The sequence below is a fragment of the Nannospalax galili genome, unplaced genomic scaffold (assembly GCF_000622305.1).
Source record: "Nannospalax galili isolate Female #2095 unplaced genomic scaffold, S.galili_v1.0 scaffold704, whole genome shotgun sequence".
Lineage (NCBI taxonomy): Eukaryota > Metazoa > Chordata > Mammalia > Rodentia > Spalacidae > Nannospalax > Nannospalax galili.
The window spans coordinates 258,975-272,754 of NW_008352394.1; the positions used below are offsets into that span (position 1 = coordinate 258,975).

General features: G+C 52.3%; 1 protein-coding gene across 1 annotated transcript in view; it reads right to left on the reverse strand.

The window, feature by feature from the left end:
* Camk2a (calcium/calmodulin dependent protein kinase II alpha) overlaps positions 1–13,780 on the reverse strand; it is a 63,748-nt gene that overhangs the window by 22,080 nt on the left and 27,888 nt on the right. Inside the window, exons 4-13 of the mRNA XM_008849386.3 lie at positions 13,385–13,439; positions 12,506–12,571; positions 12,339–12,411; positions 9,688–9,790; positions 7,336–7,419; positions 7,129–7,223; positions 5,963–6,085; positions 5,547–5,630; positions 4,117–4,159; positions 1,310–1,350 (exon numbers count right to left, since the gene is read on the reverse strand). Coding sequence (XP_008847608.1) covers positions 1,310–1,350; positions 4,117–4,159; positions 5,547–5,630; positions 5,963–6,085; positions 7,129–7,223; positions 7,336–7,419; positions 9,688–9,790; positions 12,339–12,411; positions 12,506–12,571; positions 13,385–13,439 — 767 coding nt within the window. The remainder of the gene's footprint in view (positions 1–1,309; positions 1,351–4,116; positions 4,160–5,546; positions 5,631–5,962; positions 6,086–7,128; positions 7,224–7,335; positions 7,420–9,687; positions 9,791–12,338; positions 12,412–12,505; positions 12,572–13,384; positions 13,440–13,780) is intronic.

Genomic DNA, 13,780 nt, shown 5'->3' on the forward strand with positions numbered 1-13,780 from the left:
GAAAAAGAAAAAGAGAGAGAGAGAGAGAGAGAGAGAGAGAGAGAGAAGACAAAGGAAAAAAGGCTACAGTGAAAATGCTAGGCAATAGGAGTTGTCCAGATTCACTCTACTCTTCGAGGCTCTCCACTGCATATAGACTGTCACTGACAAAGCGTCATTACACAGCACATGGCTACAGCCCTCAAGCACACAAGACAAGAAGGGAGAATGCTTAGGTTGGAGAGAGGGGTGCTTTTGTCTGTTTTCAGAGCTGAGAAAAAAGGCTACAGTGAAAATGCTAGGCAATAGGAGTTGTCCAGATTCACTCTACTCTTCGAGGCTCTCCACTGCATATAGACTGTCACTGACAAAGCGTCATTACACAGCACATGGCTACAGCCCTCAAGCACACAAGACAAGAAGGGAGAATGCTTAGGTTGGAGAGAGGGGTGCTTTTGTCTGTTTTCAGAGCTGAAATATTGTAAATGATCACCAAGTCAACATCCCACCTATAGTACCTAGCAGAACTCAGGTGGATTCAGAAGGCAAAGGGCGGTGGGGGGGGGAAGCCCAGTTGTGTGGCCTCAGATATCCAGCCTAGATGCCATCCCATGCAGTCCCTGACAGTCCAAAGCCACCATAAATGAAGCTGTACATCTGCCAGCACACCCGGGTGACCATACAGCATCTCACACCTTCTAATGTCCTGGGTAGTGGGGTGCAGAGCCCAGAGCGAAGCAGGATCTCCAGAGGTGAGACCCCATGAGGCAGAGGAGGAGGGGGCTGCAGAACAGAGGGATCAGGTGCCAGAGAGCAGAGGGTGAAGTGAAAAGAGACAGGAAAGAGGGGCCAGCAGGGTGTGGAATGAGGCAGCTCGGGCATCAGGGGTGGGCACTGGGGACAGGCCCAACAGGAAGAGGGAATCCCTGGCTCTGCACCCGCAGATGGTAGGGAAAGGGGCCCTCTGGATCCCAAAGCCTGGTGAAATGGCTGCTCATCCTCCATGTATCTCCAGGCCAAGGCCCACCCAGCCCCTCACCAGAAGCAGAAGAAGACCTTATCAACCATTTCTGCTCTTGTCCAGCCCTGGAGAGCCCCAGAAGCCTCCTTGTGTCCTGCCCCTGCCACCACCACCCACCTCCTCATCTGTTCCCAGCAAGCATGGAAAGAGGTGGGCACCGGAGACCAGACTGGGTTATCTGGAGAGAGAGAGCCTGGCCCTGGATCTGACATGTTACCATTAGTAAAGCCAGGTCTTGCCTCGGGCATGGAAACTAGTCCCTGGAGGCAGAGACAGCCAGAGACAGGCCTGCGGCTCTTGGGGACTTACCTTCACACCATCGTTCTTCTTGTTTCCCCCACTCTTCCCTCCTGTGGAGGAGAGAAAGTAGAGTGTTAGCAGCACCAGGCAGGGCACCAGGGCCCACAGTGTGAGGAAGAGCAGCATTCATGCGCAGCAGAAGAGCCGCAAGTAGCGGACAGTAGACGGTGTGGAAATGGAGCTGGCTCAGCAACCAGGGAAAGACCTCTTCCTCTTCTTCCTCCTCCTCTTCCTCCTCTTCTTCTTCTTCCTCCTCCTCCTCCTCCTCTTCCTAGTCTTCTTCCTCCTACACTCTCTTCATCGGCCCACAGAGTGGGCCTGGGATCTCCAGTCCTCAGTAATCTCAGGGATAACCCTGTGACTTCTGGGTTTGAGAGAGGTGTCCAGTGTGTTCCAGAACCATGGGGTTGCTGTTTTAGCCTGGGGATTCCCTCTGGATCACTGTCACCAATGTTGCTGGTGGCCAACCCAGAGGCCTGAGGCCTGACTGGGGGCTGGAAGCTCCCCGCTCTCCGCCCGCCCTCCCTGGCCCTCTCTAATTTTAGCCCCATGCTGCTGTGGAGGTCATGTGTCAGCCCTGCCTACTCACTCTAGACAGCTGCAGGCTGCATTTTGCTGGTGACAAGAAGCAGATGCCCCCTGCTGGGGCCCACCCCTGCCAGAGCACCCAGCCTCTGCCTTGCTTCTCAGCAGCAAAGGCCTCCCCAGACTCTGCCTTTGGAGCCCTACTCCTCATGGGGCTGGCTGTGTCCTGTGGCAGGCAAGAGCCCAGCCAAAGCTCTGAGGGAGGCTTCCCATCACTCATTTCCTTTCCCTCCCTCCTCATTTCCTGGCTGGAGCCCTGGCAGTGGGCATGAGTCAGGAGGGAGTGAATGCCCAGCCCCACCCTGCCTGGTAACTGGCTACTTCAGACCTTAAGCAAATACCTTAAATGAAACAGGATTCTATGAAGTATTTTAGCATAGTATTAAGCCTGTATACAGTTGGTGCTCAGTAAATGGCAGCCATAATTCGTCCTTCTTCAGGAAGTCCCAGGATGATGGAGGGGCTACAGGGGCTCTGAGGGGTGAGCTCACAGCTGGCTCAGCTCCCAGTCCCTCCACAGCTGAGAGGCAGGGGCTACTTCTGTGCCCTAAGTCTGAGAGGAATGGTGTCTGTCCCCTACAGGCTGACTGGGTGAGACCAGGATAAACAGGAGTGGGCAGGAGTCTCTCAGCTCCAGCCCACTGCTATGTTACACAGGGTATGTCCAAGGTGGCCAGACTGAGTTTCTTTCTAGAGTAGACCCAGGCTGGCTTTGAACTCGCCGTGTAGCTGAGATGCCCTTGTTCTGATCCTCCTGCCTCTACTTCCTGAATGCTGGGATTACAGTCATGTGCTACCACACATGCTTCTTGTTGTTTGTGTTTGTATATTTAGGTGTGCACACCCAAGTGTGTACATGTAGAGACCAGAGGGAGGCTAATGTTGAAAATCTTCCTTGATCACTCTTATTTTTGAGACAGGGTTTCTCCCTGAACCCAAGCCCCCTGTCTCTGTCTCCCAGCATTTGGATTACACACATCACTGCAGACTTAGCTTTTTACATGGGTGCTGGGGATCCGAATTCATGTCTTCATGCATGCACAGCAAGCACTCTACCACTAAGTCATCTCACTAGCCCCCAAATCTCTAAATTTATAGTGTCTAGAAATCTATCCTCAAATTCCAATTTTTTTCTTCTCTCTTTTTAATGGCAGTCAAGTACAGGTCTAAAAACCCTTCTTAAATGGTCCTGGCTCACCAAACCATGGGCCCCCATTCTGTTGGTTCCAGATTGGTGTTTTCCAAAGTGCTGCAGTTGTTTGAGAAAGACTATCTGAGCAGCTCGGGTTTCAGTATAAGGAACGGCTGGATCCTTGTTGAGGGATGTTCAGTGAACAGGAAGCTACGTATATCCCTTCCCAACCATCAACATGTAGGTGGACCCTCCTAGAGGACCCAGGCCTTCACCCTGCTTAGAGGTGACCCCTGGCAGCCATCAGCTGTGTCTGTGCAGGCAGCTGTCTGTGTTGGCCCAGCCCCTGTGCCAGGGCCCCTCAGGTGAACTCTGCCATGTCTACTGTTTATATCTGCTCTACTGCCCCATCAGCACCTGGGACTCCCCAGGGACCGGCCTTAGATGGCACTGGCCAGGCACTGACCTACATGCCAAGAGGAGTTGCTTGCTAAGCCCAGACAATAATCCCTTCCCCTTCTCTGTTTGAATCCACATGCCCAAGTACTTTGGTAGTCCCAGCCTTAACCAGCCCAGCTTTGGATAGGGGCCTGAGAGGTTCCTGCCCTGGTCTTCTGGGTAACCTGACCTGGTTAAGAGCACCTGCTCTAAGAGGCAGATTCTACCTCTCTTTGACCCTGAGACCCAGTGTGAGAAAGAGCACATTTCCCTAAGCTTCTGTCTCCCTACCTGGGAAAAAATGACAGCCTCTACCGCCTCGTCACGAAGCCTCTTGAGCTGAAACTAAGGGCTCTAACAGTGGTGCTCCATAGGCCTGGCTACTTCCTGCTGAACTGGACCCCAACAACTGTCTTCCCCTCTGACTGACCTGAGAACCCCAGCGTTGCTGTGATACTGTGAAGTCAGACTGAACCTCTAACTGGGCCTTGGCTTCCTGATCTTTGATCTTTCTTCTTCTCTTTCTTTGTGCTGATTGTGGAAGGGGAGCTAAGCCTGAGTCATGGAGTCCTCTGCAGCTCCCTTTCTGGAGACATCCCAGTGCACCACATCCAGCAGACCAGTGCAAGGATGTATTGGGGACTCCAATCCCACTACCTACCAGAGAAGTTCCTGGTGGCCAGCATAGTGGTGAGAATGGCTCCCTGCAATAAACAAGAGGGACCGGGGAGGAGGCACAGGTGAGGAAAGGAACAGAAACAGGAACAGGAAGGCACAGGGAAGAGCAAGCAGTGTGCCCTTCAGAGAAAAGCCAAAGCCTCTGCCCCTGCTCCTCCATTCAACTGTACCCAACCCTACAGCCCAGAGCCCATCCCATCTCCCAGGAGAAGTCAGCTTTGGCTGGCACAGCTCTTGGGACAAGACCATCTCTGCAGCAGATATTAATAGGTTCCACGGCCTGGCCAAAGCCAATTGACTCAAGGACACCTACCAGCAGAGTCTCCTAAAGGCCATGGAAGTTTCCTGACTGGTTAGGGAAGGCAGATAATGCTCCTGACGCTGGGCTTGAAGTACCTGGCTCCATGATCAGTCCTTCTCTCCATGGCCCCTGGGCTCACACCCAGGAGGATATCAGCTTGGAGAAGTCATCTCTGTCAGCGAGGGTGTAGGGACCAGGAACCAACTGGTCCTGGCGTTGTCTGATTTAGATCTGATTCAGCCAATCTCTAAACCCAATAGCCTCTCGCGTGTTAAGAATCCACAATTCCCACTCTGGGAGATTTCCTTTCTCTGTGACATTTTCCACTGTAGTGTGGGAGCTGGACTCAGTTCCCCTGATACTGTACCAGTCATTGTTCTTTTGTTCCCACCCTGAGCCCCCATTCTAGATCTAGGAGCAATAGGTGAGGGTGTTTCCGATGAGCCAGAGCCTCTACCACACCATCCTCATCAGAGGCACAGCACAACCCTCCTGACCCTGAAGAACACAGGGCCTGCTAAGAAGGTACAGCTCAGGGACCACCTAAGTCCCATAGTGGCTTTCTCAGGGCTGCCAACCCACCTCTGAGGGAATCGACCATTCCTCCTCCTCACTCAGCAGCTGATGCCTCTCCCTCCACTGTGTTCTCTTGCCTCCCAAAGCACTCTCAAGCCACTCGGGGTACCCTCAAGGTAGCGCTCACACTTCTAGATATCTAGGTAGGCCCATCACTCTGTCTGGAACACCTTCCTCTTGTTACGCTACACTGTGCTAATACTTTAAAGATCAACTCAAATTCCATTGGCTCCAGGAAGGCCTCCTGAGATCCTTTCCAGAACCCTCCAGATCAGGGAGTGGCCCTGCCCTGCTGTGTTCCCAACTATCAGACACAGCACTCATCATGCCCTGTATGTGTCATCTGCCCCCCACAGTATCCTGATTGTCTGTGCTCTTAACCAGACCACAGACAGGGTGGGGGCAGAGGTCAGATTCACTGCTTATTCCCCACAGCCCCTGCTGTCCAGCATGCAGGAATGTTCAATAAACACATGTGGAATTGATGAAAGAAAGACCCAGTGCATCCAAGGGTGCCAAGGGTAAGGACCTGTTACCTTGAGTTTCCTCCTGGCATTGAACTTCTTCAGGCAGTCCACGGTCTCCTGTCTGTGCATGCAGGAGGCCACGGTGGATCGGTGCTAGATGGGAGGATAAAGGAGTGTAAGGAGAAAGACCTACTGGAGGACAGACCCAGCAGCTTGGGGATGACAGCCCTTTGTTCTACCACAGGGTGTGGAATGGTTAGGATCCTGGCACCAGACAGCCAATGTCAATGACACCCCTGGTAATGATGCCAACCCAGAATAGCTCTCATTTCCATATTGTCCCTGAGATCCACAGCAGGCCAGAGACTCTTGGATAAGCCCTCTCAACCCCACACTGGAGCTTTGGGACCAGGGTCAAAACCGTGAAGGACCAAGTCCCTGAGGTCTACAAGGCTCCTGGGCAGGCAGGGCTGGTAAAGGCTTACCGAGATCCAGGGGTGTTTGAGGGCCTCAGCAGCTGTAATACGTTTGGATGGATTGATGGTCAGCATCTTATTGATCAGATCCTTAGCTTCTGGGGTGACAGTGTCCCATTCCGGTGAGGGGAACTGGAAGGGGCAGAGGGGCCAGGTTTGCCTAGCCTGCCCCAGGCCACCCCTGCGATCCTCCAGCCCCTGACTGGCAGGGGAGCAGGCAGGGGTTCTTATGCCCAACCCCTTGGGTATCCATAACCAAGAGGGGGCTCCTCCAGACCAACAGAGGGACCAGAGCCTCCTGACCCCAGGACAGCCCAGCACATTCAGAGGGAAAGGGAGCTCTCTCTGTCCTTCTGGGTTGGGCCATGTAATCCTAGTCCAGATTACAGAGTGAAGAGGCCTGAGTTCAAGTCCTGCCTCTGCTTTCCAGGCTGTGAGATCTGGGAAAGTCATAGAGTGAGTCCACAGACCATCATTAGGGGCACTGTGTGACTTAAATATCACATAAAATGTTTGATGGATCCCAGCCTTGCAGAAAGGCAATGAAGGAGGCTTGGTACAGGTGCCAGAGCCAGACTGTGGGTTGCAATCCCACTTATTTAACCTCTCTGTGCCTTAACCTCCTTGCATGTATAATGGGGGGTAACAACAGTGACTATGCCACAGATTGAAGCGGGAAGTAAATGTAATCATATATGCAAATTATTCAGAAGATTTTTACATTTATTTAGGATTATATATAAGAGAGAAAAAGCATGTTTCAGAGTCAGGTGTGGTGGCACACTCCTATTATCCCAGCATTTAGGAGGTGGAGGCAGGATGATCAGGACTTCAAGGACAGCCTGGGCTACTTGAGGCACACACACAAACACAAAGGCTCAAGACCTGTCCCTGACTCCATCCCACTTTGGTGCTGCTTCTATCCTCTGGAGCTCCATGGGACACATCACACTACTTTCAGGCCCTAATCATTAGGCATCAAGTCATGGCCTGGCTCTGATGGTCAGTCTTGGAGCATTGCTGGGCTTCATCCCCTGCCTCAGAGGTAGAGAGCAGTGACAAAGGGGCCTAAGTAAGCTGGGAGGCAGGAGAGTGCATCCTTAGATCTCTGGCCTCTTGGGCCACTGGCTGTCACTAGAAGTGGAACATTGGCTGGAGAGAGGAGTGACACTCACATCATAGGCGCCAGCTTTGATCTGCTGGTACAGGCGGTGCTGGTCCTCATCCCAGAATGGGGGGTACCCAACCAGCAAGATGTACAGGATGACCCCTGGGGAAGAGGACCAGGAGAAGAGAGATAAAGGCAGGAAAGTGATGGGAAAGGGAGAGGAACCCAGCTGCTTGGACAGCTGGGGGACAAATAGACCTTGGGATGGACTTACCACAGGCCCACAGGTCCACAGGCTTCCCGTATGGGTCCTTCCGCAGCACTTCTGGGGAGAGGTATCCGGGTGTCCCTGCGAACCCTGCTCCCCAGACACACAGACAGGCAGACACACACACAGAGGTTGGCACGTGAGTAGCCTGGAGCAAGACCCTGCAGGAGAGGGACGAGGATAGCCCTGGAGCTGGAGAACACAGCCCTGCCCCAAAGTTGGGGTTGTACTGTGCAACCCCAGGGGCTTTGGTAAGCTAGTGAGACCTCTAACTTCAACTGGACCAGAGAAACAGGAACACAGCCCACCTGCTACCCACTCCCTACTCCAGAGCCTCAGGTGGAGAGCAGTAATCAGTGACAGAGCTCCTTCTCACTGGGTCACAACCTTCCCAGCAGTTGCTACCTGTCATTTGCTGGTGACCTTTAAGAGCTGAGGCCTTGTCTACTCCCTGCTTAAGACCAACTTATGAAATGTCAAGGGGACCTGGTCCTAACTCTAGCTAAATCCGTGTGTGTGCGTGTGTGTGTGTGTGTGTGTGTGTGTGTGTGTGTGTGTGTGTGTGTGTGTGTGTGTGTTTTACCTTCCAGGCTTCAGTTTCCTCATCTGTCAAATGAAGGCTACTGCCCTTAATAGCCCCCACTATTGAGAGGATCACTTGGAAAGACAGACTTGCATGTATGTAAGCGCACCCATGTGGCACAATGTCCATGGTGGTCAGAAGAGGGTGTCAAATTCCCCTAGAACTGGAGTTACATATGGTTGTTAGCGGCCATGTGGGAGGTGAGAATCGAACCTGGGTCCTCTGCAAGATCAGCCAGTGCTTTTAACTCCTGAGTCACCTCTCCAGCCCCAAGATATCTTCTTTTAAAAAATGTGTATGTGTGGGTGCCTATGTGAATTTATATGCATGCAGAAGCCTGCAGAGGCCAGAAGAGGGTGTTGGATCTCCTCTTGGAGCTGGATGTAGTTACAGGTAGTTGTAAGGGCCATGTAGGTGCTGGGAGATGAATCTGGGTCCTCTGGCAAGAGCATTAAGTGTTCTTAATTGTTGAGTCATCTCTCCACTGCCCCCACCCAGACATCTTAACAAGTCATCTCAGCAGCAGTTACTAGTTGCTGCAGAGGTATGCTAAGCCTTGGCTGGGCACTCCACATGCCTACTTTTGGTTACCCTCTCAGACTCCCTGCAGGGCTTGATGCTATTCTCATTTTGTAGACCAGGAAACCAGGGCTTGCTGAAAAACACACAGCTTATAAGCTGCACAGTCAGGACTTGAACCCAAAGCTGTGAGGTTTTTATTATTATTATTATTATTATTTTATGTGTATGTGTGTATTGGCTGCATGTAGGTAAGTGCACCCATGTCGTGCAATGCCCGCAAAGGAGAGAAGAGGCTGTCGGATCCCCTGGAACTGGAGTTACGGACAGTTGTTAGCTGCCATGTGGGTGCTGGGATTCAAACCCAGGTCTTCTGCAAGAGCAGTCAGTGTTCTTAGCCACTGAGCCATCTCTCCAGCCCTTTCTTTATTAATTTTTGTGTATAAGTGTATTGCCTGCATGTGTGTAAGTGTACCCCTGTCATGCAATGCCCACAAAGATCAGAAGAAGGCTTCAGATCCCCTGGAACTGGAGTTGCAAACAGTTGTTAGCAGCCATATGGTTGCTGGGAATCAAACCTGGGTCCTCTGCAAGAGTAGTCAGTGCTCTTAACTGTGGAGCCATCAGTCCAGACCATTTTTGTTTTTCTAAACAGGGTTTCATGTATACAGCCCAGGCTGGCCTTAAACTCTCAAGTTTTCTTGCTTCTACCTCCCAAGTGCTGGAGGGAAATCCTACCACACCCAGCTTGAGGGTTCTGGTTGTTAACCACTGGTCAATGTTATTCACTAAAAAGTAGCTCCAGAGGGAGGAAATGTGCCCCATTTTTCCAAATCCTGAAGCATGCTAGGTCACCTGCACTCAAATCCCAGTGTTCTACACCTGTCAAGCTCCCCTGACATTTCCCAAGTAGCTTAGCCTGCCCCTGTCCTCTGTAGCACTGGGATCTTGACCACCAGCATCCAGGAATAAGAGGGGCTACATGGGGTCCCTGTCAACCTGGAGGTGTATGATCCCATAAAGACAAAGCATTATCTGATTGGTAATGGCATTGTGCCCACATCTAGCTCCCAGGGAAAAATTTTGGGCACTGCCCACTGGCCTAGAGACTAGCAAGATATGGCCTGTGCTCCCTGGACGTTGGTTGGCCAAGTAGCCATCTCCAGGCCACACAAGCTTAAGTGGAGTGGTCCCAGGAACACATATGTCATCCAAAGACTGCCTCTCCCCTCCCTGCCACTCCATGCCCCACTCACCAAACCATGCCTGTTGCTCCCCTTCCACCTCTATGGCCAGGCCAAAGTCTGCCAGCTTCACAGCAGCACCCTTGAGCTTGGAGGCCAGCAACAGATTCTCAGGCTTCCCAGAACACCAGGGAGAGACAGAGGGAAAGAGACAGGCAGCAGTTTCAAAACCTTACATGCAGCCTGGGCTTACAGAGAATGTCTGGACCACCCAGGGTCCCACACCCCACCTTCAGCCCCAGTCCAAGTATCCTGGGTTCCTGTGCCCAGAGAGGGGACTATGGCAAGACCTTCATTTCCTGCAGCAGCAACACTCTTCCTCCCACAGCCTCCTCTTTATGGAGAGCTGAGGCTGAGGGGAGATGGGACAGGGTGGGGTGGTATAGCACAACCTCCCTGAGGAAGCAGCGGCAGCTCTTAGTGCCAGCACTGGGCTTGGTCTTCCATCAACCCCTCACTAGCCATCCCAATGACCCCTCAGGCAGGTACTAGCACCATGCTTCCCACAGTGACCTGCTTTCACCCCTTGAAACAGTCCTCTTGTTCCCACCTCAGGACCTTTGTACTGCCTATGCTCGCCTACTTGGCTGCTCTCCTCTCGAACTTCTCTTTGTCCATCTCTCAGCCTCATGCCAGCCCTGCAAATAGGCCTTTCTCCACCACTCCACCCTAGCTCCTGTTGAACCAAGTGTTTATCCTAAGTATAAGATGAATTAAGCCTCAGAGGGATTAAATGATTTGAGCCAAATCACACAGTTGTTAAATGATAGAGTCTGAATCAAGGCAAAGACTGACTGTCTTAATACCTCCAAGCTGAAAGATGATGGGACCTGGGTATGGGGCAGCAGGTCCCTATCATTTTTGGACTCTGAACAAAGTAACTCAGAGTATGATTTCCACACTTAGACAGTTTGGGCTTCTGAGACCTATGCTGCCACTTAGACTGCAACCTGGCCAAATGATTTCCCTTCTCTAATGGTTAGTTTCCTCAGAGAAATGGGACCAGTGCCTACTTATAGCATCACATCTAAATGTGTAAATAGTGGTGCTGAGGGGGTCACTTGATGAACACCAGGCCCCAGAGCTCAAACTGCCTGGCAGAGAGTAGGGCTGAGCCCCCCAGGAGACAGCTGATGTCTAGTGTGGCTATGACCTTTCCTCAGCAGGACTTCCAGAGGCCCCACCTGATGTTTCCCTGCCCAAAACTACCAAGGCTAGTCAGGGCCTAAACAAATACGCTCCTTCCACCTGGCTTGGTAAAGCCTTCCTTTGTCCTCTGGGACTATGTTCCCAACATATTCTGTGTCTCAGTAGTGTCCTGCCCTGATTTGATGAATGTGCCACTAATTAGTGTTTCCAGAATGGCCTAAATCTGGGTCGCTTCCTTCACCTTCCAGAGCAGGGTCTGTTGCCAGAATGGGAACAGGCCCGTGGGGAAAGCTGCCCTGCCCTGTGGCCGAGACCCTTTTCTTGAGACCACCTACTTGTTACCAAGGTACAAGGAGATCACCTGGGCACAGGTGAAAACTGAAGGAGGGCCCAAGGCAGTCAGAAAAAGGTAGGGACCCTTTCCAGAGCACTGTGTCCTGGAGAAGGACAGGGACAGATAGGAGTCTGACCAGGGAAGCTGCCCAAGGTCAGAAGGGTCTGGAGTCGATCCTGGTAGGAATGTGGGTTACAGCCCTGCAAATCTTGGGGAGTAGTCTTCAGGGGCTCTGGGGCTCCTAGGTCCTTCTGGATTCCAAACTGGGGTTGCAGGTAACATGCTCACAGCAAGAATGAGCGAAGGGGTGTGCTGTAATGGCTCCAAGAGCTACCTTCTAGGCAGTAAGCACACTGTCACTGATGGTCAAAAGTAAAGGCTCCCAGACGCCTGGAAGGTGTGTCCTGAAGAAGCTACTACAGAAACTAAGCTGGATTAAATGGTTTTCTGGACCTAGACTCAGGGGTGGGGGGAGTCCCAGGCTCTGGGGTGGAAGCAGGCCAGGGATACTGGTCCTTGCTAAGACTCTGTCCTTGACACACTCCTTGGATTCTCTCAGCCTCAGTTTCCTGTTCTGTAAAATGAAGCTATGAGCTACTGACTGCTGATGACATGAGGAGAGGAGATCCATGAGAGTCGTACGGACTGGACAAGCATGCAGCCCACGCCAACCCTAGAGTGCTTAGTGCTGTCCCTGTCCTTCAAGCAGACAGAGAGAGGGCACAGAGGGCCCTAAAGCCCTGCTCTTTTCTTCTGCTTGCCAGAGACCCAGGAGCAAGAATGCGGATACAGTGTGTCTGAATCCCAGGCACTGTGGGGTCTCCGTTGACAGCTTCAGCAACAAAGGAGCAGTGGTTGCCATGACAACTGCCCTGCGAGGCAAGCAAGTTAAGATAACCCAGGCCAAGTTGCTGGAAAGCAGCAGATTTGGTTCTGGGCCTTGCCAGCCTCTTTCCTACCCCACACTGCAGGCTAAGTCTAATGTGCCTCACCTGCCTGGCACAAAGGATATGGGGCCTAAATCCAGCTGTCCTATCTTCCTAAGAGCCCTGACAGCTGGGAAACACTGCCACCCACCTCAAGTGAAAGAATTAAAGGGATTTTGGTAGCAGCCCCTGTTGGAGGAGGGGCATGCAGAGGCAGAGAGCCTGAGCCCAGTGGCTCCTCCATGGTTACTCACCTTCAGGTCCCGGTGCACCACCCCCATCTGGTGACAGTGCAGCACAGCCTCCAGGATCTGCTGGATACAGTGACTGAGAAGAAAGAAGAGGGGTTAGCCTGGGGCAGACCCCTTGAGAAGAGTGCCCTGCCTCCAGGCACCTAAGCCAGCCTGCAACTGACACTCACCTGGCATCAGCCTCGCTGTAATACTCCCGGGCTACAATATCTTCAAACAGCTCCCCTCCAGTGACCCTGGGGAGACAGGCATGGAATCACCCTCCCATTGAGACTGCAGGTGCCACCTGGCCTAGAGGAGTCTTCTGGAAATCAACTGAGAAGGGCAGGGCCAGGGACCTCAGACTCTCAGTCCCCAAAGGAAGGACTGGGCCATGAATGCCCTACTATAGCCCCTTCCTGTCTGTTGGCACAGACTTCCTTCCATGACCCCTCCCAGTCCCTCTACTTGGCCCTGGCTATGAGGCAGTGGCTCAGAAACCATCATTGTGTCCAAGAGGCTCCTGAAAGCCTATGGTTTTGCTTGGCTTACATATTTTCACTTTTCTGTTTGTTTTATAATCTTTATTTTGGGGAGTAGCTTTGGGTTCCCAGAAAATTTGAGTGGAAGGTACAGAGATTTCTCATGTGCTCCTGCCCCAACGTACATGCCCAGTGCCCAACATTCCAGGCACTGGGTTTTGCAGACTAGCCCAGCATCCTCACTGATTCTCCTGCCCACTCAGGAACCACAGAGGCCTGTCGTTTCATTCTTGCTTTAACAAACCAGATTCCAAAAGGAAACTTTATATCAGCACCATGAATGGCAAGGCAGCATCACTAGCCACAAATAGAGAAGCAAAAATAAATTGATGATGCTGGTTGAATGTGTCTGGTGTTCTAAGCAGGAAGACCAGCTTGCACAGCTTTGGTAGCAAGCCCACCACATTTTGGGGGACTCTGGACAGCCTGGGGGCATTCAGGACCCCTCAGGCCAAGGAGTCCATAGAGTTCATCCCTACCTAGGCACCCTCCTCCCTCAGCACACAGGGTGGGAAGGGGAAGACTCACAGGTCGAAGATAAGGTAGTGGTGCCCCTCCTCAGAGATGCTGTCATGGAGTCGGACTGTGGGAGGGGCCAATGCAGCTGGTTACACAGGAGTACACCGTTCCCCACCCCTACCAACTCTTCACACTCCTGTAGCCAGCATCCCAACCCTCAGTCCCTGAGCATAAACTTGGATAAAGGCAGGTAGAAAGGGCTCACTGCACCAAGACCTCCAGCATTACTGAAAGGGGACTGGGCTTAAAGACCGAAGACCTCCGTCATGTCAGTTTGGTCCCCTCATCCTGCTTCAACCCTCTGTTTCATTTCTGGGCAAGCCAGAGTGGTAGAAAGAGCCTGTGGTGCTAGTCTCTGCCTGGCTGTGTGGCAACAGACAAGTTGCTCAGCTTTCTGAGGTTCTC